This window comes from Cardiocondyla obscurior, linkage group LG10, assembly GCF_019399895.1.
Source record: "Cardiocondyla obscurior isolate alpha-2009 linkage group LG10, Cobs3.1, whole genome shotgun sequence".
NCBI classification, from domain to species: Eukaryota; Metazoa; Arthropoda; class Insecta; order Hymenoptera; family Formicidae; genus Cardiocondyla; species Cardiocondyla obscurior.
Genome location: NC_091873.1, coordinates 2937067 through 2963316, shown reverse-complemented (window position 1 = coordinate 2963316; position 26250 = coordinate 2937067). Strand labels below are relative to the sequence as shown.

Sequence of the window (26250 nt, the reverse complement as noted above, 5' to 3'; positions counted from 1 at the left end):
TGCGAGTTTAATTACAATGCAAAAAGGTCACGTCGCAAATCCGTAAAGAAAATACGCCGTTCTTTTATTGATAACGCCTCTGAATAATCTTCCTAGCTACCGGTAAATGGCAGGCGGATACGTTGTGAAGCAGCTCTGTATAATCCTCCGTGAGCCTCTGCTGCAACTTCTGCATGGCTTCGGCACGTGTCAACGGTGCATCTAGGCCCTCCGAGACAAATTGCATCTCTTCTTGTTCCACACAGCTGCCGAGGACGACAGAGTAATCAAATAAAGCTAAATCCCGAATATTTCCGACGATATTTAACGTCGAATCTAATCGATTGACAAAATCTATCCGCTAATATATTAATTCTTTGTTTCGATAAAAAAAATTATTTTTAATGGAAATTAAACCGTCACGGTTCAAGATTAAATATTTCAGATGCTAAGGAACTTCGAGGACGCCCATCGAACCGGAAGTTTGCGGATTCAAAGGTAGAATAAAAAAAACGTGATAGGGTAACGAAGCTCACAGGACACAGGGCTGGGTGGGTACGATGCGACCGAGCGCAGGCACTTTCAGCCTGGGCTTTCGCTCTTCGTCCAGTCGTAGCTGTGGCACCTTGCTTTCCTTATCTATCCAGTAGACCTTATGGAACATCTCGGTGATACGCTTTTCGATGACGCCCAAATAGAGCATGACGTTGCTCATAGTGACGTGGGTATTGTCGCCCAGCAGTTCTAAGATCGGTGAATTGTCGCAGTGTATCGCCTTGAAAAGGCCGTCGATCCCTTGCAGTAGCCTATCCATCACGTTGTTGCACTGGAATGAAACGTGAGTAAACGCTTGTTGCACGTTCTGTGGTTTGTCGAGTCGCCATGCGGATATCGAATTCGTAATATCGTTTTATTAAGATCAAGGACATATAAGAAATAATAAAATAATAATTCTTTTTAACTGCGATATTAATTTTTTAATAAGAATATAAAATAAATTTTACTATTAATCAACGATGATACTTTGCGTTTAAAGCTTTGAGAAAATAAACGCGAAACTTCGCGAAAAATTGAAGTAGATTTTTCAACCTGAGCGAGGTCGTCTTCGGCAGCATCCGCCAGCGTTGTTTGCTCCTCCAGTTCTTTCGTGATCTTTTCTAACGTCTCGGCCTGCTGCTGATCGCGATGCACATTCTGGGCACGTGCTTCGTCAATAGCTGCCGTCAGCTGCTCCATTCTCGCTTGTAGGCTTTCCAGCTCGTCATTCAACTCGTTCACGTAGCTAAATAGTGCGAAATTTTCTTCCTCCTGCTTGATGAAATGAGCGGTGAGCTTGTCGATTTCTTGTTCGCCTGTTAAATCGTAATCGTGTTAGTGTTGGTACTCAATGTAAGCTGAATTTAACGTATGAATTATCAGATATAAAGTTCGCATATTAAATGAGTGCTAAGACACAATTGCTTCTTCAACTGTATCACGTACAAAACTAGGGCAAGCTTAAGTACCCCGTGAGAAAATCTAGGAAGATTACAAGGAGAGAACGCGTTTTAGAATGCCCGATTATTTTAAATAAAAGCCTGGCTTACGGTACCGGTAAATTGCTTGATAGTCTGCAAAATTTGCGTGAAGGCCGCTATTTTGTTCTGCTTCTCTTCCCGTTTGGCCTGCCGTTCGGCCTCTCTTTTCGCGTTCAGGTCGACCATCTCGCGGAACTGTCCCTTCACCCCGAGGAACTCCTGCAGCTTCATCTCGTTATCCAGAGTTCTTTTCAGCTCGCACATCTCCGACGTGTGGTTCTTCAGATCTCTTATACCCCTAGAAACAGACGCGTCGGTTTATCTCGCTGGTTTATAGTTTAGCTGGTTAGAATCTTTTCTCGCTCGGGTGGAATTGTGCAAATTCGCGGCCGAATAAATCAAGGAGCCGTTACGGCGTTTCGGATCGAAAGCTAAAGCAGCGGAAATTCTATGCGCCATTGATTGTGCCGATCGTTAATCTCAGAGTTTCTAATTCAGAGGTAACAACATTTATTGTAGATCGAACGCGAATAGATCTCGCATAGTTAGCAACAGAATCATTTAGATTATGGGGACAACGATCTAGAAATTTCCACTTTCGCAAGTGTTCGTCAATCGGCAACAGCAAGATGTCGTGTAAATTGCCGGTCTCTTACGCTCGCGTTTCACGATACGGCACCGATCAACGACGCGGAAAATCCGCGTGGCGATTCTACCTCTCGCGAAGCGCTTGAATCTTGTTGAGCTCCTCATCTCGCTGGTTGAACGTGACCGTCGCCTGCTCGATCAAATCGTTGATGATCTGTTTACCGGTGTTCAGCTGGCCGATCAGTTTGTTCCACACCTGCATGAACTGCGACCGTTCCTTGAGCAGGGTCTCGATCTCCGTGCGCAGCTTCCCGTTCTCCGCTGTTACCAGATTGAACCTCTTTGTAGCCACTTCGACTCGGTTCTCCAACATGAGTATCGTCTTATTATGCTGCGCCGCTATCTCCCGTGACTGCACATCGGTGCGCACTTTCATCTTCATGCTCGTGACATCCTTCGAAAGCTGCAACATTTTTACATGTCGTAAATGCGGTGTCGCGGAATGAAAGTGATACCTCTCTTTATTTCAACAAGGCTGATCTCTCGCCGTGACAAATCACGGCGCTTTCGTTCATTACCGATCGCGGCCGCAATATCGCAAACTAACGCTCCGTTCTATTTTTCGTTATTCTAGTTTCAAGCAAAAAAAAAAAAAATTAATTTTAATCAAAGTACGTTTGTTTATACGTGGTGCCTACATAGATCTATAAACTCGATATTGGCAATACCAGAAACCTTGCCGATCTGCTCGTTCAGCTCGTCTATCTGTCGCTTTTCGTTCTCTATAAGCTCGATGTACTTGGCGCGCTTCGTCAGCAGGCACTTCAGCTTGCCGTCCATCTGCACATCTTTGCGCGTGAACGCCTTTGACCGCGCGGTCTTGATCGCCAGCACAAGCTCGGCCTTTTCGTACTCCAGGCGATCTATGGCGTTCTGCTGATTGCGAAGCTGCAGCCTCGCGTCCTCCGCACAGGTCGCGCGGTCGTTCTCCATTATCCTGTACTGCCTTTTCAACCTCGAGAGCTCGGCTTCCGCCATCGTCTCCAACTCCAGTTCGTCCTGAGCCGGCTGCTGCTTGTACGCCATCTCGAAGCTTCGTTGTCGCTAACCTTATTTCTGAACGATTCTGAAGTAATAATAATCGTTAACAGTTTCAAAGTTATTTTGCATTCGATCGAGAACCGCAGTTTTTTTTTTTATTTTTTTTTTACGTACCTATTTCTTTACAGCAGATTTATAGGAGATGGACGGAAGGACGGAAGAGAAAGTCTGCTTCCCGGAAGACGTCGGTCATCGCGATCGGCGACATCGGTCACGAAGATCCACGCAAGGGCGGGTCTGCAATCCAATCGTAAGGATCCCCGATGACATTGGATACTGACACTCGACAGAGAGACATCTGCCACCTCGTGCAACTGAGGCAGCTGTATAGGCCGTAACGTAAGGCGTTCTATAACTGCTATAGCCGCCTCTGTTTGTTACTTCCGGTTGCTAAGCAACGGCCCTAGCAACGTAACACTCGTTTAACGTTCTGGGTTGCTACGGGAATCAATTCCCAAGTCAGCAGTAGTTTCAATAATCCAGCTTGACCTCGGGCTGGATAGACCGTGATTTATCGCGATGCGATAATCGGAAGTGTACAAATCGCTCCGCTTAATACGAGTCTATCGATCGCCAAGGTAATCCGCGCGATGCGTTTCCGTTCGTAAATAGGATTGAAAACCAAACGGCGGATCTCTCCTCCGCAAATATATACATGTATATAAAACGCGGAGCTCCATTCGTTTCGCTCGTCGACGCTAACTATTTTCCAGCAAGTATCCTCTCAAAAATTCAGCATAAAGTACAGATTTTTGCATAAGATATTACGCAACAAAAACGCATTTTAGATCTTCGATTCCGTCATTTTTTAAATCGTTGTTTTCAGGAAACAGACGTTCGCCAGGTCTCTTTCGAGAGGCGGATGATGAATTCGTCGATCGACATCCCGCCAACTCGTTTTTCCCGTCGTTGAGAACCTCATGGGCGCGCTGGGTGCTCCATGGATATTTGGTGGGATCAGTCAGGTGGCGGTTCGACCAGGTGGGTCAAATGGTGGGGGCACGCTCGCCGATGCGGACGGGGGAGACGTTAGTTCACCTCCGGAGGGGAAGGTCGCCAGGTCGATCGGTTTTGTCCGGCGCGCGGGTAACGAACGCGGAACCTCTCGGGTTTCCTGACCGGCCATTGCGCAGCGTCTCTCGTACGTATGCAGCCTCCGCATCCTCCCGCGGCCTCGTAACAAAGCGGCCCGCCGCGCTGAAAACCCGCACGGTCGTCCCGGTGCCTCGCCATTTCTCGGATTTCGGCGCGCCGCTCGGATACGCTTTTCGATCGATACCGAGAGCGGCGATTGTCGGAGCTCCGCGGAGGACACGATTATCGTGCGACGCGATAAGATCGCAGTGATAGCGCGGCCTGCTCCAGCCCGCAGTCCCCGATCGATCTGAAAGTGCACGAGGAAGGTGGGTTATTGGATTATACATAGTAATTACGCTTGCATCCGCAGGCAGATCTCACTTTCGTTCCCGTCGAGTTCCCGGAGTACCGGAAAATTCAAGTCTCGGCTCGCGAAAGGACCTGAAGGTAATCGCGAATGTGCGCGATTGGTCGGAACGTTCGATAATTGAGTTTTTTTTTTTTTTTCTTTGCTGAGTTTTTTTTCCGTGGGTTTTCAGTCCTGCGCTTTTCTAGATTCGAATTAATTTTTTCGATTATGCCGAGATGGAAATTGTCGCGAGCGCGCGTGCCACGCGAGTCGACACAAAGCGTCGGCGGGTGCGTCGAGTCGAACGAATTACTTTCAACCGCGCGGCAATATGGTGGGAGTACTGGTCGCTCTCCTCCGTGCACGCCGCGCGATTCCGTAATATTTATTTTCCACTCACGGCTAGTGACTCACTACCTGGCCGACCGTGCCACGGCGAGCAGGTAAACTTCACGTTCGTGTGCGGGATTCGTGACCGTTCTCCCACATACTCGCGCGCGTGCTTCGCAGGGAGCTCTCGTGAGAGGTTAAGGTGCATGTGTGTACGTAGGTGGATTTTTGTGTGTGTAAGTGCATGTACACGTAACGACCAGTGCTCGTTTCTTTCTCAATTTTTCATAAATATTTATCGAGCCTTGACGCGAGAATATTGAACGAAAGCGGGGCAAGGAAAGAGGCACTTCGTTCGGCGGAAATTGAAATACATTGCTTGGCCATTTCGCTAATTGGCAAACAAAGCGAGGAAGGTAAGCGAGGGACGAACGAGTGCTCGATCGGTGAGAAGTTAACTTAAGGGTTGATCACGAGGGTAAGTCACCGATCGAATTAACGATCAACGTCACCGAGGAGGAGGGGCGGTCCACGTCCCTCTAGCTTTATTGGATCTATCCACGAGGGTTGACGGTGCCGCTAAGCCAACGTGCGAATCGATAAACGTCAACTATCGCACGTGCCGTCCGTGACCGTCGCGTCACATTTTATCGCCGCTCAAGGATAATGCGACGCAATTGCGACTCTATCGTCCCGTCGCGCTCTTTCTCGAACGGCGGAGGCTTTCTTCCACCTCGCGACTCGCCAAACGACCCGAAACCGATTTAAAAAAAAATTTTTTTTATTAATTACGTGGGGAAGCGCACGAAATCCAAGTTTAACGAGTCGTCTGTAGAAAACGTCCGAACTCTGTTGGAAATTAATAACGCGCGTCGGTCAGATGGATACGCGGGGATTATTATTATTTCTAGGTGCGGCGATGATTATAGACTGAAGCTCTTTGATTTCTTTTGCAGAGACTGGACGCCCGTCGCGAGATGGTCCCGTCGCAGATGCAGCGCACGCCGAGAGTCGCTCGCGGTCCCAGCACAGATTCCTGCCCGGTCTCCGCTGCGAGATGAACGGACCGGTTGTCTGAGAGCCGCCGATCTTCCCCGCGATATTTCCACCAGGTTAAAGCGAGCGTTACTCGCCCGAGTAAATGGAGAACCGTGGAGAATCAGTGCGCCATGATTCGCGCTCGTTTCCGACCTGACGACGTTGAGAGTCATCGATCACCGTCGCGATTGTATCCGCGAGTGAATCCATAACCGGATGTTCTACGGCGAGCTGTGAGCGAAGCGGTGTCGCAATCGGACTTTCCATTCGCATGGCCTTGCTCCGAACAGGGAAAGATCGAGGATTCGCTCGGGACCATCGTAAGGACGCCTTCTTGGTGTAGTGCACGACATATCGAGCTGCGGGAGGTAGAAAGAAAGAAACCGTCCAGGTAATAGCCGGTCGATCGATAACACGGCGAACTTCTGCGATCGATATCCCCGGGGAGAAGCGCATCGTCGGTGCGTTGCCCTCGCGCAATGGGAACATTGCCATCGTCCCCGTCGCCGATAATAACGCTAATGACGATGGCCGAGCGGTCGACGCGTTTATGTGATTGCGAGTGCATCGCGCGCAATGTCAAGGCGACCGATCGCTTCCGGTAGCCGAGCGCTGGTTATCGAAGAGAGGACGACCGGAAAGGAGGATTGACGGCAAGGCGATCACGCGAGTTGAAAGGTGAGTACGTCATCCGGGTGGTTCTTGAATCGCGTGCTTCTTGCCGCGAGACTTCAAGGCCCGATCGCTTTTGGGTCGCCCGCGGTCCTCGAAACAGGTTGCAGTCTTTTGAGGGACGCGGAGCTGGTCTCCAAGGTCTTTTCTTGTAACGCGAAATTAACCCTCCTCCCCTCCCCCCAAGAAAAAGCGACAGCAATTGAGCAATAATGAAATGTCTACATCACCTTTTTAAACAGGTAATCGAAAGTTAAAGTTAATTGAAACTGTACACGTCTATTATTATTTTTTTATATTTTTTTTCTCACTTAGAAATATTTACTCGCGTATTTCTTTCCACTCTTTGGCCGATAAGATAGCTCGAGAAGCAAATTAATTTTATCTGAAATATGAAATCAGCAAATAAATACTGATGACTCAGTAAAGTTGTAGAATTCGAAGTATAATTGCATAAGGTAATAAGAATAGATTCTCGTGGGCGAAGGAATATTCCCGAGCAGCGATGCAGATAAATTTCGTAATTAAATAAATATATAACTTGTCGCAGAAGTGTACATACAGACATTTCGTTATGGTCGATGCATCCCGTTTTCTTTCTGCGGTGAGTGAATGGTTGTCTTAATTGCTTTCAGGCTAATCAATGGCACCCGATCATCTGATGCTGTTCACGTACGACCGGGCGACGTTCGCAAGTGGATCGTGACGACGTCATCGGCATTATCGCGCCGCGTCGAATACGTTTGACGTGCTGTTGTCAAAGTGTTCACCTGACGCGGTTTCCTCCTCCTTCGCTTCGTATCGATCGCGAATCGCGAGTTCGCGAATCGGTGCATAAGTGACGTGCCGCGACGTGGAAGGAAAACCAATAAGTCGCGATGCTGCCGAAGAAAGACAGTCAGACTGAGCCGTACGCTCTCGAAGACATGATATCAGATCTGCAGGCAAGAAGGCACTCGTTAGACCACGAGGACGTGGTGCAGGACCCCGCCGAGCTGCTGAAGCAGCGCGAAAGGGACCTGATCCTGGCCGCTGAGCTCGGCAAGGCTCTCCTCGAAAGGAACCAGGAGTTAACGAAGCAGTCGGAAACCTTGGCCGAAGAATACTCCACGAAACTAGAGGTGAGTGGTTTAAAAAATAATATTTGCTTGCCTGTTCGAATCGTTGATTCAAGATTATTTGAGGCTGTTTCTTAACGTAGAAAATATTTATTCAACTTTATAATTAAATTGTACATAAAAATTACATTACAAATAAAAGCGAGAAGTTGAATAATTAAAATCAAAATCAAAACTTCTCATTTGCGCGAGATGCGTAAGAGCTGTTGAGCAAGTAACTTATAAAAATAAATAAATTCAGCGTTTTCTCTTCGGCGCGGTGTGTGTATAAACGTACGAGAGCAATTTATCGCTCGCGCCAGCAGGTTAGAGATAACGCTTATGTAATACTTGATGCTCAGCATTTATTAAACAAAAATTAATTAGAGGCGGAATGCGTTACGCGGAGTTTTCCCGATTTAACGAGGTGAATTTTACTTTCGACACGCCCGCGAGGATCGCACGAGGAAGACGCACGGTGGGGAATAACATTTTTAATGGAAAACTACGCCGCGTGTTCTGTTTCGCATGTGCATATACATAATGCAATCCGCTCGTTGCACGTGCGCGGCGGCGCTACGTTGCAACCAGCTCGTGCTCCACTTTCGCGAGTGTTAATCCTCCTTCCTTCGATTTTATATCTTATTACATTGCCCGCCGGTTTTATGACGAAATAGCCGAGGAAACCTAAAGTGACTCACTGATCGCGTAAACAATTCTTGAGAGCCTGACAGCACGAACGATTAGGGACGTCGTTTGTTAACACTGTTAACAATCAAGCTTGCCACTGCAACGCCTTATCTAATCGATAGAGCTGTTAATTGTACGAAGATAGAAACATTATCTATTTAAAACAGAAGTATATACCGCGATATTAACGTGGAACTTCTCTTGGAAAATTTTTGAGTACGATAAGACAAATAATTAAATTTATTTGCTTTATTTTATTAAAGTCAGAAATAAAAAAATAAAATAAAATAAATCAAAATAAAACGTTGAAAGCGTTGACCGCGTCATTTAACGCGTCATTTAACGCGATGAAAAATTGCACCGCGATACTGTAAATTACCACTCGTTCGTTGAAATAAATGGCGATTCGATATCAGAGAAAATATCAACGTTTGTTTTGCCGACAACGCGATGCGGCTCGGGGAAAAGTGACAATGGCTAATCCGACGAAACGTTTGTAGCGTCGGAAGTTTTCACCTTTAACGGGCATAGTGAGCATAGTCGCTTTCTAACGCATTACGACGCCGCGCCGGCTGGCGGTGTAAAAATCGCTGTCGTGATGAACGCGAGCGTGTGCGGCGCAATTGCATAAGACAATAAGTAACGCGGAACTCGATGTCGAAAAGATCGAATATGCACGAGAATATATGTTCGAGAGATGTGGGATCGAGTAAATTTCAGGTCGATTTGAATAGAAAATTGCTAGCATTATTTAAACCGAAACTTCTTTGCCGGAGGCGCCAGAGTAATTTGGTCCAAACCGCGAATTAATCAAGCTTACCGCCAAGTCCGGGATATTTTCGGCGACACATCTCGCCGCTCTTTCGCCTCCTCCTCCACCTCAGTTAATGCGATAACTGGTCTTCGGAGTAAACGCAATTTCTCTCATTTACGTAATTGGCTTTATTTTACGGCTGTTTGCATGTGATTACCTTAAATGTTTTGTTTCCTCTTTCCTTTATGCCTTTCCGAGAGACACGCCGGCACTCGCGGAGCAGCCGGAACGGCCAAGCGAGACGGTTAGGGTTACTCGCGTCCGCCGCCTCAAATACCAGGCTGTTCATTTACCGTCGAGTATTATTATCGCGTTGCACGTGTGCCTTCTTGCGACGAGGAGCGGAAAACGAAAAAAAAAAAAAAAAGAAAAGAAAAAGAAACGGTGAATAAAATTGCCAATAGGAACATTTCTTCAACCGGCGATATGTAGATCTAGCCGAAACCAGGCCGCGAGACACGCGGTCTGAATTTCAAGTTCCTCTCTTTCCTCGCGACGGCGATTCGCAGGAACGATTGGGAACTCGTCTGCCAGACAATAAACCGCATCTCGGCGGTTTTTCGACGAGCACGCGATGCGCGCACGGTTGAACCTCCCGGGAGCTTGTTCGGAACAAGAGCCACCGGCTTTATCTCGTATCGCTCCGCGGTTTCCATTCTTCTCGTCGCGCTTCTCCCGCGGATTGCGACAGGATCGGGACGAATTGCGGCAGCTAACGCCGTTTATCTGGCTGAACTTTTTCTTTTTTTTTGTCATTCTACGCCGGTGTTATTTAATTCGAGATACGCGGCTGGTGCAATCGCGTCTTAATAATAACGAGCGGCCACGGCACCCCCGGTGTTTCGTACGCCGGCGACGTGATTCCGACGACCGCGGCGAGCCACGAAAGCGTGGAAACAAGCCACTTAGGCAACAACGAACGGCCCCAGAGACAATGCCCGGCACTACGCTCTGCCTGCGTCTGCCTACCCACGTTCCCCTATCTTTCCGCGTTCTGCCTGTCGCCTTATTTTTGACCTCCCCGCGGGTGGACCCGCGCCTACTCGGCCCCTCAAATCGGATCTAGACCAATTATCCATTAGAGCGAACACGGCTACTGACGCACGGATTGCGAAAGATAATTAGCCGAAAGCACGAGTCCTCCGATCCGGTCTCTGGATTTAAATATCGAAAATCGCGTTTGGCCCACATTTCAAATTACAATTAAATATTAAAACGTGAATACGGAGTCCACAGTGCGCTCTCCGCGCCGAGAGAACAGAGAAAAAGCTTCATTTTCTGCACTCACGATAATGTCCCCGCGAGAACTCTGCGCCCGAAGGGATAACTACCCTTTGCCAAATGACAGTGCGTGAGTCCCTTCACGTTTCCGGATATAATTGCTCCTTCCGGCGAGGATAAGTCTCTTCCAACATTCGCGGTTGTAACGTGCGAAGCGAAATTATCGGAGAATTATCTGATGACTGTTCTTGCGTTCTCCGATGTTTAAACGTCGTGTGTTAATAAATTCGACAGATACAAGTCCGCGGCGACAGTATTTTTCTTTTTTTCTTTTTTTTTTCTTTTTTTTTTTTTTATTCTTGATAATGTTTGTGAATATTTAATCGCATGAGCAACGATGAATCAGCCTTAATTGCGTCAGCGTGCAAGTTTAACGTGCCTGCACCTGCCTGACGTCATGCCGTTATCTATGACGACTCGTCTATATTATGCGTTTATTTGCGATCGCCGTTCAAACGCGGCTCGCGTGCGTAAAATATCGAGCGTGAAGGCGATAGCACGTTCCAGCCCGAAGGCGGGATCATCTAGCGCTTCCGGTTTCGTCTTTAATTAAACCCGCCACGGTTGTATATGGAATAATCGCGGTCCCTTACACAACGCGAATCGCTTGAAAGCATCGCGAATCGCACGTGCGACGCGACGCAGGTATCGTTTCCCTGCCGATTTGCTGCCAGTCGTTCCGACTGGTCGTTCGCTATCAGTTACGGTGAACTGCTGAGTTACGGACACGTGCATAAGCGATGAGTCGCACGCGAAACATCGATCGCGCGAATTTTCTTCGTATAAAGTTGCCGATATACTACCTCGATTATTTTCTTTTAAAAATGTATGGAATTGTTTAATACAAATGTCTAATAACATGCAACCTACGTGCAAACACGTAGTTATATTGAAATTATGAAATAAAGGCTCGACTCGTGTGAAAATGTTCGATGATTCGTTAATATAGAATCCCTGGCGAGAGAGAGAGAAAAAACAAAATTTTATGTTTTGTTAAATTTGGCTTGAAATCGTATTTATTCGCGGGGAAACTTAGAGAGCCACTTTCCTACCATCTGATTTACGATCGCGTTAATTAACGCGCAGACGGACAGAATAGATTGCTTGTGGTCGTCATTCATCAGCGTCCGAGAGGTTTCTGGTTGGAGCCTGCTGGTCGAAATGCGCGCTCTCGTCCAAGTTAACACTTTCATCTGGGCATGTGTGCTTTTGCGAGGAAAAGAAATGGGTCGCGATCGCGAGTCGTAACGAGTTGGCCACAGCCAAGAGTTGGTGCGCCCCGCGGTTGTATAATTGGGCGTCCGAAAGCGGTTTGCTCTCCAACCGATTCGCACCGGCGATAAAGAGTCCAGTCCAGAGTCCAGTATACGCGATAGAAAATTTTGTACTAAGAATTACTTAAAGCGACAGCTGTGGACCACCGTGGAATTAGAAGTTTAAATGCCACGTCAGACAATGGCTAATAATCATAGACCGCGTGCACGTTCGGCGGCTGCCTCTTCGCGCTCCGGGAAAACTGCCGCGAGTTTCGCACGCCTCTCGCACCTCGTCAGCCCTGGGAAGCAACAGCTCCCGGCAAAAATCGAGATCACCTATTAACCTCGAGATGCAAGCGCGCTAATTAGGCGCGGTACACTTAATTAGACTGTCACGGCCGGCAGTCCCGCGCTTGAATTCGAGGGCGCGAGAAGAGAGAGATCGGTATCGGCGAGGCGTTGTTTCGGGACGAAGCGGTGCCTCGTCGCGAGCACTTGTCCTCCAAGTCTTTGCCTTGATCCCTCAACTTCTCAGTGATCCAACGAGTGATTTTGTACATTAGCAAAGCTCGCAAGAGCCATTGATCGAAGCGACTCGCTTTCACGTCTAATTCTTCGCGGCGTGGTTGGCAAAATGAGACTACAATGTAAACATAAGCAGGATAATTTCATGTAATCTATTGTTTCCAATGAACGGTGGCAGAACGTTACGCAATGAAAGAACACACAATGGTTCCGGCCGCTGGTCTCGAGCGGAGAGAGAGAGAGAGACAGAAACGGAATGTGATGTAAATGAAGTCACGTTCGGCCTGTCTTGGTCGCGTACGCGTCCTGGAGCTTTCTCGGGAGTGCCACGACGAGTTGAATGACGTTACTCTCATCGGCGCGAAGAAAAAAAACGTCGATTACGAGGCTTGAGATAATCGGCGCGTTATGGGGAAGTAGCTTTTCCTTTGCGACCTTTTTCCAGCGGGGAAATGTCGTCTCTTTATTTTTATTATTCCGTTCTCGGACATGCTCGCGCTCTCGAATCGTTATCCACTTGTTATACTTCCGTCGAGGCCTCCCGCGCCTCGCATGAGTGCCTACGAAAAGGAAATTCGTTCGGTCACGAAGTTCGAGAATTTCTCTTTGTGTCAGGAAACGATATCTTTCGGTCTTTCTCTCTTTCTCTATCTTTTTCCCTGCCCCCTTTTCTATCGCGGTGCAACGAAAGTCGACTGCGACCGATAGGATATTAACAGCGTGATTTGCAATTTAATTTCGATCGCGTTTTCTTCCGATACTGGCTTCCTCTCGATTTCTTAACTTTCGCGCGCTTAATTGCCTGCTATATTTATTCTATACGAATGCCGTAACTATTCTATATTTAATACAAATGTTCGCGCCAACGTGGAAATGCAGGCGATGCCTGGCGCGGGATCCCTGCTCTCGCGTCGGAACCGTTATCGTTTATGTTTCGTTCCCGAGGCACCCTGACCCAGTTCGTTCTTCAGGCCGGGTTCCAGGCCATGAAGCCGAGCACCGCGGCCCGTGCCGGGTACGCAATAATAGTCCGCAGCCACGCAGGGCTAATTGCTGAAACGCGCGGAGGCGAAGAAGTCAGCGCGCGGTCGGACAAGAACGAGCGGGACCGGCGGACCGGAAGGCCTCGAAAAAAGTAGACCGTTAGGCTGAAAACCCTCTCGAGAAACGTTCTACCCTCTTTACTCTCCCCTGCACTCTTGTTTAGCCGCGTGACCGTACAATGGTCGCGTTTACGGAATCGTCAGGTGTGCCGTGCGATAGTTTCGTACGGCTGCGCGCGGACCGCTTTTTCCACGTTTTATTCGGCGTCGACACAATAGAGAATTGTTACGCTTATTTTGTCTCCTCTCTGTTTCTTTTTCTATTTTTCTTTTTTTTTTTTTTTTTGTTGCTTAAAGTAGGATTAGAAAGGTGGAATAAATTGTGCCGCTCGTCGTTGATGTTAACAAAACGAGAGGTCCACTTGTTGCCCGGGGAAAATTCGCTTCACTTCTTTCCCATCTTTATCTTCAAAATAAAATCAGTAATAATTTTTGCGAAATTTTATACTCCAGATATGGTGCGAATATTAAAATGCTAAAGAAGAAAGCATTACGATCTCGACATAAATTTTTTTTTTTTTGAGAATTAATACAAGATTTCTACAAGACATTTTGCGTAGCGGAGTTACTTTTAATGTGTCGGCGGCTCGTTCAGCGTTTCGCCCGCGCACTCGGTCAAAGAAATTATCTCAAACGCCGGTAACCGCGTGATTGTTCCCTGAATCGTAGAAAGTTAAAATCACGAGATCAAGATATGACTTCTCGCGTCGCTACACCACGCTTCCTGCTTCCTCCCGCATCTTAAAAATGTGATAAGGCGCGCGATTATCTCGTTAAGCAACTCGAGCGTCCACCAGGTTTCAATGCAAATAGCTATCATTTCAGGAAACAGATACGCGATATTCAAGCCCGTAATCAGAAGGTTTTAACACCTGGGTACCGTTAAGCGGATGATTAAAATGATTGTTACACTTCCCCTTCTCTTCTCGTTTCCTTCCCAGGCTCGTTTTTCCTCACCGACGCGGAACACCGTAACGCCGTCGGCTCCATTTCCGTACTGTTAAGCACTGATTTAAGGCCCACGCGATCGTGTCCTCCTCGCTTGTCGAAACACGAAAAAGGCGGGACGATTGCGAAACGCGCTGTAAAAAAGGACCAGCGCGTCGCGACGCCGAAAAATCCCGTTGTCGCGAGAAAACGAACGAAAGATCGGCCGATTAGAGATCCACAGCTGAGAGCTGAGCGAGTGATACTCCTATTGTTCGCCTAATTGCTTCTCTCCCGCGACGTGTCTCCGCGAAGGAGAGAATAACGGTGCTCCGACCGCGTGCACGGGCGCCCACAATAGTCGGTTACGTCGTCGTTGTCTCACCGTCTCTTTCGATTACAAACGGCAATTAAAAGCAGCCGAGAAACGCGTGTCTCTCTCTCGATGAGGCTCGGCTTGCTTAATATCGAATTTATTAGAAGGCAAGCCGCGTTTTAAGCGCACCCTCGTGTAACCGGAGACCAGCGCTCTGTCCCCGTATATCTCAATTCTCTTTTCTCCGTCTCGAATTGATCGTATCTTGATAGAAGTATCATTTTATAAAGTCTAATTGCGTGCGGCGCTGCGGTTTTGTATTACTGTCGGTTTTTCTCTTTTTTTTTTCTTGAAAAAAAAAAAAAAGTGGCTTTCTTTTCCCGCGGAAAAGCCGGCCACGCGTTGCGGCGCGACATACGATAGGTTCTGGTTCCTCCGCTGCCGCGCGGTCCAGAAGAGATGACGATCCTTTTCCACCCGTCGGAGAACAATAACGAGGGATACGCGTCTTTCTTCCGCTCGCTTTCCTCGGTTTTTCGCGGCACGACTGACCCGATTCCCTTCTCTCTCGCGGCGCTTAAGCAACATTATTCCGCGCGCGCGGAAAGTAAGTCGCGCGATGAGAAAAATGCATATATGCGCGCACGCACCGACAATGCGCGGCTCGCAAATTACACGTCGGGCAGCGTAATATTCTGTTACTGCACCCGAGCGGCTCATTAATATGGATTGTCGTTTAATTAAATATTACGCCGACCGAGTTTCTGCTCGCACGGTCTCGCTGAGAAACGCGAGCGTCGCGGCGATAAAAGATAATCGAATGACGGCCGCGGGTACCTTCGACAGGCGCGCGGAGTCACCGTCTGCCGCTTTCGCGGATGAGAGATCAGCCGTGAAGCCGAATGCCCGCGGAATCGTGCGCTTTATTGCCGCCGTAGCATTCGCGGCGACGTAACGCAACAGCTGTTAACCCGTTTACCTGAACTAGGCTGTTCTGGGCCAGGAATTTCCTACTTCGCCGCGAAATTGTCGCCGCCATCTGTTCTGCCATCCGATTAAAACGCTCGAAGCACCGGAAAGCGGGGCGAGCTAAAAATATCTGAGGAAGAAAGTAAAGGCGTAAATTTCTCCACGATTTGATTTTCCACCGCCTGTGACATCGCGTGGCCTCGACGATACGTTTCTCCCCCGATCGTCGGAGGCTTTCCCGCAATCGGAGCAAATGTTGACGATTACCTCGGATCGACTCGATAAGATAAGGCTTATCTCGGCGTGTGTAAAAATTTCCGTCGATTCTGGAGAACGGCCCGCGGCCTTGGGAAAATCACGAAAGTGCAGACCCCGCGAATTTCGTCGGCCAGCACGGTGGATTTAATCGCCGGTGAGTCACGCGTCATCCGCGGCCTCATAATAGCGGCCGTACTGATTAATTTAATTAACGCCGTATATCGCGCAACCCGCTCGTGTAACATCTCCAACGCGAATCCGCTAACGATCTGTCGCATTTTTTACCATAATTATTTAACGTACGGCTGGCGCGATCGCATATTAATGCCCTCGGTCGTTGTACTTTTAGCGTTTTTAACTGCACGACCTACCGGAATTATTCATCGCGCTGCCGTTAATTGGTCACGTCGACATTTAACGCGTTCCATGATACTGTTTTGTGGAACGAAAAATCGTAAAAAAAAAAACCACGCCAATTATCCTCTTAATTTTATTTTCCCGCGCGCGGACTGACTGAAACGCTCCTCGCATCGCTGTTAATTACCGGCCAAATTACGTACGTATTTTTGCTGATAGCGATTCGTATTGCTGCTCCACGCGAAGTCTTCACAGTCGATTGCTCCGCCGTTGATTAACGTTAATTGTAACTAACTGTATCTATCTATCTCTTGTATCGTTGATACGCAGTCGCGTCGTGATCTAGAAATGATAGAGAATTAATTCGCCCACTCGGTACGAATGTCCCGCCACTGTGTATAATTATAAATGTGTACGTAATTATCGAAAAATAGCGAGACTTCCGTAATTGTCTGTTATCGCTTACTCTTGCCGCCGCGTCTTTCTTTTTCATCACGTCGCCGCTTATCCCGACAAAGTATTCTCAAACATGCTTGACGGACGGCTTTGCCATAATTAGCGCGTATCATCAAACTGCGTTTTAATTACGCACTCGTGCATGCGGCCGGCGGAGCAGCGATCCGAGGGGGGGAGGAAAAAACTGGCTTCATGACTCGTTGCGATGATAATTGCGTCTTGTGTTTCCGCCCGGTCACTCGCCTGTTCTTCTTTTTTTTTTTTCTTCTTTTTTAATTTCCGCAGCCGAATTGGCGTACCTTTATTAACGAGTGTCGTAAGAGCGACTTACCTACTCGGCACTTTTTGCCAATCGTTAAAATTGTGTAACGCGAGTTCGGCGCGCGAGAGACTTTAACACGGTTCGTCAAGCATTGGATAATGTGTCTCGCGAGGGGCTCCGCCGTTCCGGCCGAATCGTTTTCGGTCGAAGAGTTAGTTTGATGAATCGGAATTGCATTCGCTTAAATCGCACATGCTCGTATTTAACTGTGCAAAGCTACTGTAAAAATTTACGTCGTTTTATTTTCGAGGGAGCGTATTAATGCCCACGCTATAATTACACTTTTATCTTATAAATATATCCTGCGTAGTTAAAAAAAAAGAAAAATTCTTGATTTATCGGAGGCTGGAAAATGGCGAATAAAGTTAAATAAAATTGAATAGTGAAAGGCGAACGTATGAGAGTCAAATTAGATTGTTAGGTAGTAACGTCGTTTGTCACTGCACTTCTCGCGAATGATCAATTCTTTCAGCGTTTCTCTTTTAGCAAATCGGAGCGGGCAAATAATTAATTCAACGGCGCTCTGTAATAATCGCTTCCCCGTCGAAGTACAATGGGCAAAGAATTTTCTCCCGGGCCCGCGATAATGGAATCGATTATTAGCTGGATGCACCGATCCTATTAACTCGTCTTTTTGCGTCGTCACGGCCGATAAACGTTGCCGCCTGAAAAATTACGCAACGTTTAACCGCCGGGCGATTGTCGCGGGTTTCTTCGCTCTCGTTCGCGTACGGATTCACCCACCGATCGCGGCTTTGCGCGATTATGTCAATTGGCATACATCCGCTTTCACTCGTCAGCGATTAAGTAATTGGATCACGACGAGGAAACGCGGAAGATCGCGAAATAGTGGCAACTGTGTTCGCGAGTTAGATAAATTTAACTGAGAGATCTATAATATAAAATATAATAAGGTTTGAAAAGGCCGCCAGAGTTTCTAGTCAAGGAAAGAGGATTACAAAATGTTATACATGTTTCTTTTAATTGTTTTTTTTTATTATATTACATCACGTTATTCGCAATTACATACACTTTGTTTTATATCAATATGCAACTGCAAATTCGAAAGACTTTTTCCTTCCTCTTTTGAAATAACGCTTAGATTCGATTTCTTTACAAGACACCGCCTTACTTCGACCGTTTCGGCCGTTTTTGCCGGATACGTTCGTTCCACCACGTAACGGATGGACCCGGTTGCGCTAGCTCGCGATCACCGCCGGACTCGTCACAGGCCATTGCCTCGCGATTACAGACCTCCCTACCTTCGCCTTCTACTCCGCTTCTACGTCCGATTGCGCGCGGCATTATCGTTTTCTTCGAGGGAAAGTGAACGAAGTGCGACGCAATAATACCCGCGCGTCGCCCCGGCTGCTACGCCGTCGAGAATATAAAGCTGATTAATTCGCAATTATCCGCGGAACTTCTTCTTTCCCACGGCGTCGATTCTTCAACAACGAGAGAGACTCTGTCGCGTCTCGGACCCCGGAGACTATCGCGAGTCCGTTGAAATTTGAGCTGGAAATAGCGAGGAAAAGTTTACGCGCATTTTCCACGGCGAGCGTGGAACACTTGACTGATACTTACTTGATTTATTTGACACTGAGCTTGAAATTCTTTTCACTCCATTTGTACTGGCGTCTCGGCTTCCAGGCAGGTCTTTCGCTTTCTTCGAAACGGCGCGACGGTTCGACAGCGCGGAGAACGACGGAGGGGTGTTCATTAACCCGTATTTGCGCCACGGTGGTCTCACCCGACCTACCGTGTAATTAGATCGAACTGGAGATCGGTATGTTTTGCAACGAGAGCGAAATGTCCGTTTCGCCGCAATCGCGGCGACTTTACGACGGCGAACGAAAGTCACGGTGCGCTCAAGTCGGCGAGACTACAGTCTTCAACTCTCCCGCTTTAAATTCGTTCTCTACCTAAAGCACTTAATTTCCACATAATTTCAGTTTAAACCGCGAATCTGGGAAAATAGTTTTTGACAAGTATAAAATTAGAAACCCACTCCAAAAGAAAAAAAGAAAAATAATTACAAATGTATCAAACGTTAATTATATATAATTTATAAATGATTAAAAGAAAAAAGAAAAGCGTTGGGAGTAGTTGTCTCTCTTTCCGAGTATTTAAAAATGATAAAAAAATTAATATATATATTCTCGTTCGTTAAAAACATTCTGTGGAGTTGGGTGTATACGTTTATATCACGTAGACACGCGGCTGACTAAAAATCGAATCTATTCGTGACCAGTCGCGACTTCTCTTGATGATATACGATCGCAATCTGCATTTTTATTTCGCAAGATGCTCGCTTCGATCATCGATGTTGCCCTCGGCGTGTCGCAAGAACTGACGGCCGAAGGATTGGAAATTAGACAGGAGTCGTGAGTCACGACTCCGGGATCGTCTCCACTTGGCAGCGGCATTAAATCGCCGCTAAAAGGACTTGCAACTGCATGCAATTACACGGTCTCGCGTGCAGCGCACGGCATTTTGTAAATTGCAGACGCGGCATCGGTCCGACGATTGGCGCACCGTCGCCAACGTCACGGACGTGTGATTCATTGCTACCTGTCGCTAACAAATAGATAGTGCAATCGATGTTTAAGCTAACGTAACGGTCCAGGCTCGAGCGGACAAGGGCGCGGATCGTGAATTTCGCAAGGCGTTTATATTTAAACATTCTCGTGCGAACTCCTTTTCAACCTCGCGCCAAACGTTTGCGCTCTAAGTCGGTCCGATTTATTCAGCAACGACATTTATCGCGGTTTAAATAAACGCATCTTTGATAACTTCCGCGGTTCGCAACTTTTTTTCTTTTTTTTTTCTTTTTTTTTTCTCGCTGTTTCGGAATCGTGCACGTTGAGCTGCTCGAGAGAGCGACGTCCGAGAGACCGCAAAAATCGTCCGGTTCCGAGTGCGACTCATCACACTCGAGAGACTTCAACGCGCGCGTTTCCGCGAGCACCGGTATTTCTGGCTGGCGGCGTATTCGTGTTATACGGAGCAAAAACTGCAACTGGAGCGACGTCGCCGTTGCTCGGGAGATACGTCCAAGTCGTACAGCATCTCTGATCGGTTAGAATGTTAGATAGTAGTGTACTGCGTTCTCCTTTAGCAGTACCGTCAGATCGGATCCGGTTGGACTTGTAATAATTGGCTCTACGCGAAGAACTCGCCTCAGCTCCGGTTTTCGCCACGGCTCTGTTTCACATTTCGAAACGAGAAACGAATATACATTTCTTTTTTTATATTTACGTTACGTTGTTGATTTTCGAAATCTCCCCGTCTCCATTTATGCAACCGAGTCCCGGAGTGACGTAAACACGTATCCTTCTCGGCGCAAGGTATCTCGTAGATAATAATTCAAAGAACTGCAAATAATCATTGATAGCGATTCGAAGAGTCGCAAGTGAGAATGGCAAAGTGAAACTCGACGCTTCACTTGACTGGACAGTACGAAATGCTAAGAATAGCTGGTTATCGTTGTTAATTGTTATCTGGTTAAATACTCTTTATCGCAACGTGTCGATCGAATTAATCACTCGTGCATGTCCTTTAAATTAAAATCCTCGTTTCGCGATGCGAGACAATGGTTTAGCAAGCTAGGTTTAGCAAAAAAAATTGCTTCGCGACTGTTGTAAAAAAGAAATGGTGAATCTGATTAAGCGTATGCTCCTAAATTCTGCCGAAATTAAAAAAAAAAAAAATATACTAATCAGATTCACTCTTTTTACAACCAGTTGCGACGCAACTTTTCTGCCGTACCTAGCCGCTGTTTCTTTTGTTCGATGGTTCTTTGCGGACTTTGGGGATCGGTGAACTGTAGACCTGCGGGCATATGCTGGCGATCGGTCGATGAGTAACCATGGGAGACCAAGGACAGGCTTTCCAACTCGATAAACCTCGTCGACGTCAAGCCTTTTTGTAGTTCCTGCACGCACACGAAAACACACGCAGTTTCCTGTATGTGTCCCGCGTATATTTCGCGCGTACACAACGACAGCGAGAAGTGATACGTCAATTTTTGACAGGCGAATAAAACATTCAAACATCATCTCGTAATGCGTTCGAAACACGAGACGTGCCAACGCGGATCTGTGGTGGCGTTTCGATATATACCTTCGACGGCCTGCTATTTTAATACAGTAAATATTTAACAATTTATCCCCGAGCGATTCGTAAATCACAATAGATTCCCGTTGCCACAGTGATATCTTATCTCAAGTTAGACTGCATCTGCGCTAATCACGCTTTATCTTATCTAATCTTATCGATTATCGCGCCTGGGCAGATAAATTTCGATCGCAGCGAGATACGGTCCAATTTGCGATCGCGGTGTGCGAAAAGTATTCGACAATGGGCGAGAACAATAATAGGAATGCAAAAGTATGAGGAGGGAAAAGAAAAATCTGCTGGAATTTATTTGAAAAGGCGCGCTGTTGGGGAAGAAGCGAAATATCTGCGTGGGATATCTTTCACGAAATTGCATTACGCTCGTAATGCGATTGCGTAAACGCTGCCTTTTTCGAATCGTCGCCAATTAGCTGGATTATCTCACTTGGCAAATAGGGCTAATTAATGATAACGCTTTATTTAGAATCCGCCCGCGATTTTTCGATTGTTGCGCTTTATTACTCGTCGCCGAGCGCGTTATCGAGCATCGGGGTTGAGAAACTCCACGTGAGAACAAAGCGGCTCGCCATGTGTGGCCACTATCGCGTCGTGTTCTTTCTGTTGCACATAAAAGCGCCGCGTTCGCATCTCTTGCCAGGGATGATTTTGCCAAGCGCTTATTTTCTTTCATTTTTTTAATTTTTTTATTTCTTTTTTTGCCCTAATTTTAATATTTTTTTTTCTTTTAATTTACTTCATAAGATATAGAATATGAGATATAATTTCTTCAGTTTTCACTTTAATCTGCGATACAATGATTTGAAAAAAGAAACGCTCAAATGTACCTCTTTAATCTTGGAAAGCGCTTGTAGTCTTTAAAAGAAAAGGAAAGTAAGATAGTCGGTTAAACGGTCAAACTGTGCGTCTAATTGTATGTTAATAAATTTGGCGAGCTCCTTTCACTGAGTTCTCAAACTTTTATCTACCTGCACCATCTCGATCGCGTCGTGCGTAGGTACGGACGCCGGGAAACGTAATTTATGTGCACTGACTCACGCCGCGGGTTTCTTTTTCTTTCGTCTCTGCTAACCGTATGACGTTTGTGACGTAAGATACCGAATTAGCGAGAAGAGTGACCGGTGATTATTGAACCATTAATTAAAAGAAAAGAATAAATTTACAATATAATCGCTAATCATTTCTAAATGGTTTTTTTTTTTTGTGCAGAGTTTGGAGCAAGAAAGGCATTTACTGCGACGGAGACTCGAGGAGAGCAGGGATGAGAGCGAGGCGAGAGCTCTGGAACTCCAGAGCGACGTGGAGACCCTCAGGAGCCAGCTGGAGGAGCAAAATGAGAGGGCAAGGAGAGCGGAACGCGATCAGGCCACGCTCGTCGCCGAGCTGACCGCGCAAAACACGAGGCTGGCCGACCAACTGAGGGAGGCTGCCAAGCAGGAGGAACAGCTGCTGATGGAGGTGAAGGTGTTAAGGGAAAAGTGCGCTCTCAGGAACACCACCCTGCAGGATCACGTCAGCAGTCTGGAGATTCTCAGGGACGAGGTAGACGCGAATTTCTAATGCCGATCGTATCACCATAGCATCATCCGAGCGTGTGCATAATTAACTCCGTTAATGCATATAAAAACTTGGCTGCCTTACCCGGCGCGATTATTACGAATTTCTTACCGCTGTTTCCTACCGCTTAATTGATCCGCGGAACGGAAACTGTCATTATTAATCATTAACCATCGGAAGTCGAACGTGGTTCTCAGGCGGGGCGGCGCTGAATAATTTCGCAGCATCCTTTTTGCAAAAAGGAAGTGGTAATCGTTGCTCGTGTTCGCACGTGAATCTATGCGCACGATCTCTGGGAAAATGTCTTTTTATGTATCGAGTGAGAACAAACGCGTACCTCGCCTCGCCCTTTTATCTCGTCTTACAACCGGATGTCGATTCTCGGGAATCGTACGCGATTGTTGTAATATTTAAAGTCTATCTTATACTTTTAATTTCAATGAGGCACGTTGTAAATCTCGTACGCGCCGTTTCAGGTACAACTGGTATCCGCACAAAGGACGGAGCTAGAAAGGCGGTCCTTGGAGCTGCGCGAGGAGAGGGCCAGGGCGATCGCGGCCCTCGAGGAAGCTGAGGAGAGAGCCGCGGCCTTGGAGCGCCTCGGCCACGAAGCGGAACACCGTGCGAGAATGGCCGAGCGGGAAAGGTAAGACCAGAATTCGCGGTTCAGCCAACACGCGAGGATAACGCTTGATTGAGCACGGTATACAACTAAATTTTTCCGAAGTCTCAGATATTACTGACGCTCGCATTTTTATCGAGTGAACGAGCGACGTCAGCGAACAGCATGATTTACCGTATCTGACACTAATTATTTTACGGCTTCTTTGTATTTTAAGCATTAAAATTTATTATTATCCTCAGAGATGAGCTGGCGTCGACGATAGCGGCGATCGAAGTGGAAAGGCGAGCGCGGTCCGACTCGATACAGAAAACCCCGCGGTCTCTCCAGGCGGAAATGGAATGTGAGGAAAGCGGGAGCCTGCCCGAGGAGCAGGAAGACAAGAGCTTGAGGACGGAAGTGGCCAGGGCGACGAAGCGGTTGAGAGAGCTGTGCGCCCACTTGAGACGCAGCGAGGACGACTCGGGTCTGCAAAGCGACTGCGACGAGTCCATGCTGGTAATTAATCTAAACAACTCCGAGGCGGAAGTGAGCACCGAGCGGGAAACTCACCCTTCGCCAGTACGTAATTTGCATCATTTGATTTTTCCTACGAGCATGATGAGTATGTTAATTTTAAATACCTAACAACTTACCTGCGATCTATCTAGTCATTTTTTTTTTTTTTACAGACGAATTGTCCGGGTGCGTTGGTGGAGCTGGTCGAAGAGGTCTATAACCTCGCGCTGTCGGGAAGAGGCGCGCCAGGAGAATTAGGATTAGCGGTGGAACTTCACAGGGTGCGGGAGGAGTTAGAGAACTCTCGGGAACAGTGTAAGATACAAGAGGAAGAGCTGAAGCGACGAGGCGACACCGTTCTAGACTTGACGAGCAAGCTCAGTATCTGCGAGACTGAGTTGCGCGGCGTTAAGGAAGAACGTGACAGGGCGAGGTACGATATCGAGCATTCAGACTTGGCGAAGGACGATATCGTGGCGAAGGCGTACAAGGTGCGGGACCAGGCGGTGGCCCGACAAAACAGGGTAGAAGTAGAGCTGGCCAGGACGCGAATCGACTTCTTACAGGCGGATAGTCAGCTAAAGGAGGCGGTTAAGCAGAAGATCGAGCTCAGTCAGCAAGTGGACCAGTGGCAGATGGACATGCAGGCGCTCCTGGACGAGCACATGCGAAGCAAGTTAACTCCGGCCTCGCAAATGGTTGCCGCAAAGAACGGCGAGAACTCAGATCTGTCGGCGCCGGCCAGGAAAAAGAGAAGCACTGGCTCAACAAGAAAAATGTTTGGCCTGTTTTGACGAAAGTGACGCAGCGTGATCGCTCAATAGCCGAGCGGCCACGACTGACGTAATCCTAGACTTTTGGTTCCTGAATAGCCGCTTCGCGTAAAAAGTACATTAACGGAGTGAAGTGATAGCGAGAATTTAGACACATTAACTTGCCTAAGGGCCGTTCGACAGATATCCGATGTCGTTCGGTGACATTTCGAATGTTCTGTGCTCCGTTAAAGTCGTTCTAAGTGATGTCACTTGTGTCACGCGTGAATATCTGAACTAATCAAACTGACTTCATGTAATTAATATTAAATACTCGAACGAGACACGTTCGAACTCGTGTTACATCGACGTTAACGCTCGTGTTGAAATCGTAATTCGAATTTAAGTGGCGTCGTTCGCAGAAATAGGAACACCCAACTTTCTATGTAAGACTCCGCAGCCAAGGAAAGTCCGCGAACCGTTCTTCCCGAAATATTATCGCGGATGTTTTTCTAATTTTGCTCCTGCATTGGATTCCTTCGCTTTCGAGGGACCATTGACTTCGAACAGCAATCGAATCGAGATGAACCAGTCTACGGTCTTTTCGCGCGGTGAGATATTAATTGTCGCGGTAATAAATCGAAAAGTAACGAAAGATTTTATGCCGCGGTAAGACTGATTAGGGCCCGCAAAGCGCAATCGCTTTTTTTCTCGCGAAAACTCATCCCGTCGTTCTTATTAACGTGGAACGTGTAGTTCTTTACGGTGGGACCGATCTCCAAGAGGAAGCTCCTTATTTCGAAACGAACATGGTCGCCCAGATTCCTCGATTCGTTTTTCTCGCGACGCGGGGATGTCGAAGTCCTCGATAATATTGTGATACGTTGTGTCTTATTTTAGTCGAAAAAGAATCGAGCGCCTTCTGACACATCACGAGAGCGTCACTTTTGTAATAAATCAACGATCGTCTTAGAGAAATTAAAGACTTCTTTTCTCTATAATTTCCGCAATCTAAAGGTAGTGATTTATAAGAAAATCGTGCATTTATTGTGCATCTATGTATTCAAAGATAGTCGTACGCATGGGCCTGAATGACTTTCACCGTCGATTTACCCAACCACGAATAATTACTGTCCGTCCATCGTTCCGTCCGACAGGACCAACGAACCGCTCGCGAAACAACGAGAAGTAATGTGGGAGGTATTCGGAGATGAAAGTCGATCGGTCCAGCCGTAATTGTTGAGATTTTGACACGACGATAGTGCAATATCACTGGAATATTTTTACGACGATATTAATCTAATCGACGGACTGCAACGACGCTTCTCAACATTTCTGCGTTCCGAAGACGACGATTGAGAAGCTGTGACTGCGATGCGTTTTGATGGCACGTGTGATCTTTACGTGTAGACGTTGCACGAACACGCGCGTGTCGCATTTAACGAGTCGTTTGTACAATAGTTTTCGTTTTCTTTTTCTTCGGGACGAGCGTACCGAAGCTGTATATTAATTGTACAATTCTCGATCTGATTAACTACGATATTTATTTAATAAAAATCTGTTTTGCGAATGTTTTATGCGTCCGTCAGCTTTTTCACCTATTGCCAGCACGGTCGTGATTATCACTGCATAAATTCATATCGTCGAATCAATTCGTGTCATTTG

General features: G+C 47.1%; 2 protein-coding genes across 2 annotated transcripts; one reads left to right on the top strand and one right to left on the bottom strand.

Moving 5' to 3' along the window:
* Positions 1-221: 221 nt before the first annotated feature.
* Positions 222-3546, bottom strand: LOC139106258 (coiled-coil domain-containing protein 63). The gene is made up of 6 exons (XM_070662859.1): positions 3300-3546; positions 2820-3210; positions 2213-2547; positions 1571-1794; positions 1069-1331; positions 222-805 (listed from the first exon to the last, which is right to left on the bottom strand). Exons 2-6 carry the CDS (start codon positions 3168-3170, stop codon positions 512-514), a joined length of 1467 nt encoding a protein of 488 aa, XP_070518960.1. The 5' UTR covers positions 3171-3210; positions 3300-3546; the 3' UTR covers positions 222-511.
* A 2281-nt stretch (positions 3547-5827) lies between these two features.
* On the top strand, positions 5828-26155 carry LOC139106140 (bicaudal D-related protein homolog). Its single transcript, XM_070662703.1, has 6 exons — positions 5828-6657; positions 7287-7772; positions 22366-22698; positions 23190-23359; positions 23578-23896; positions 24007-26155. The coding sequence occupies exons 2-6, from the start codon at positions 7530-7532 to the stop codon at positions 24625-24627; spliced, it is 1686 nt and encodes a 561-aa protein (XP_070518804.1). The 5' UTR covers positions 5828-6657; positions 7287-7529; the 3' UTR covers positions 24628-26155.
* The last annotated feature ends 95 nt before the right edge of the window (positions 26156-26250 follow it).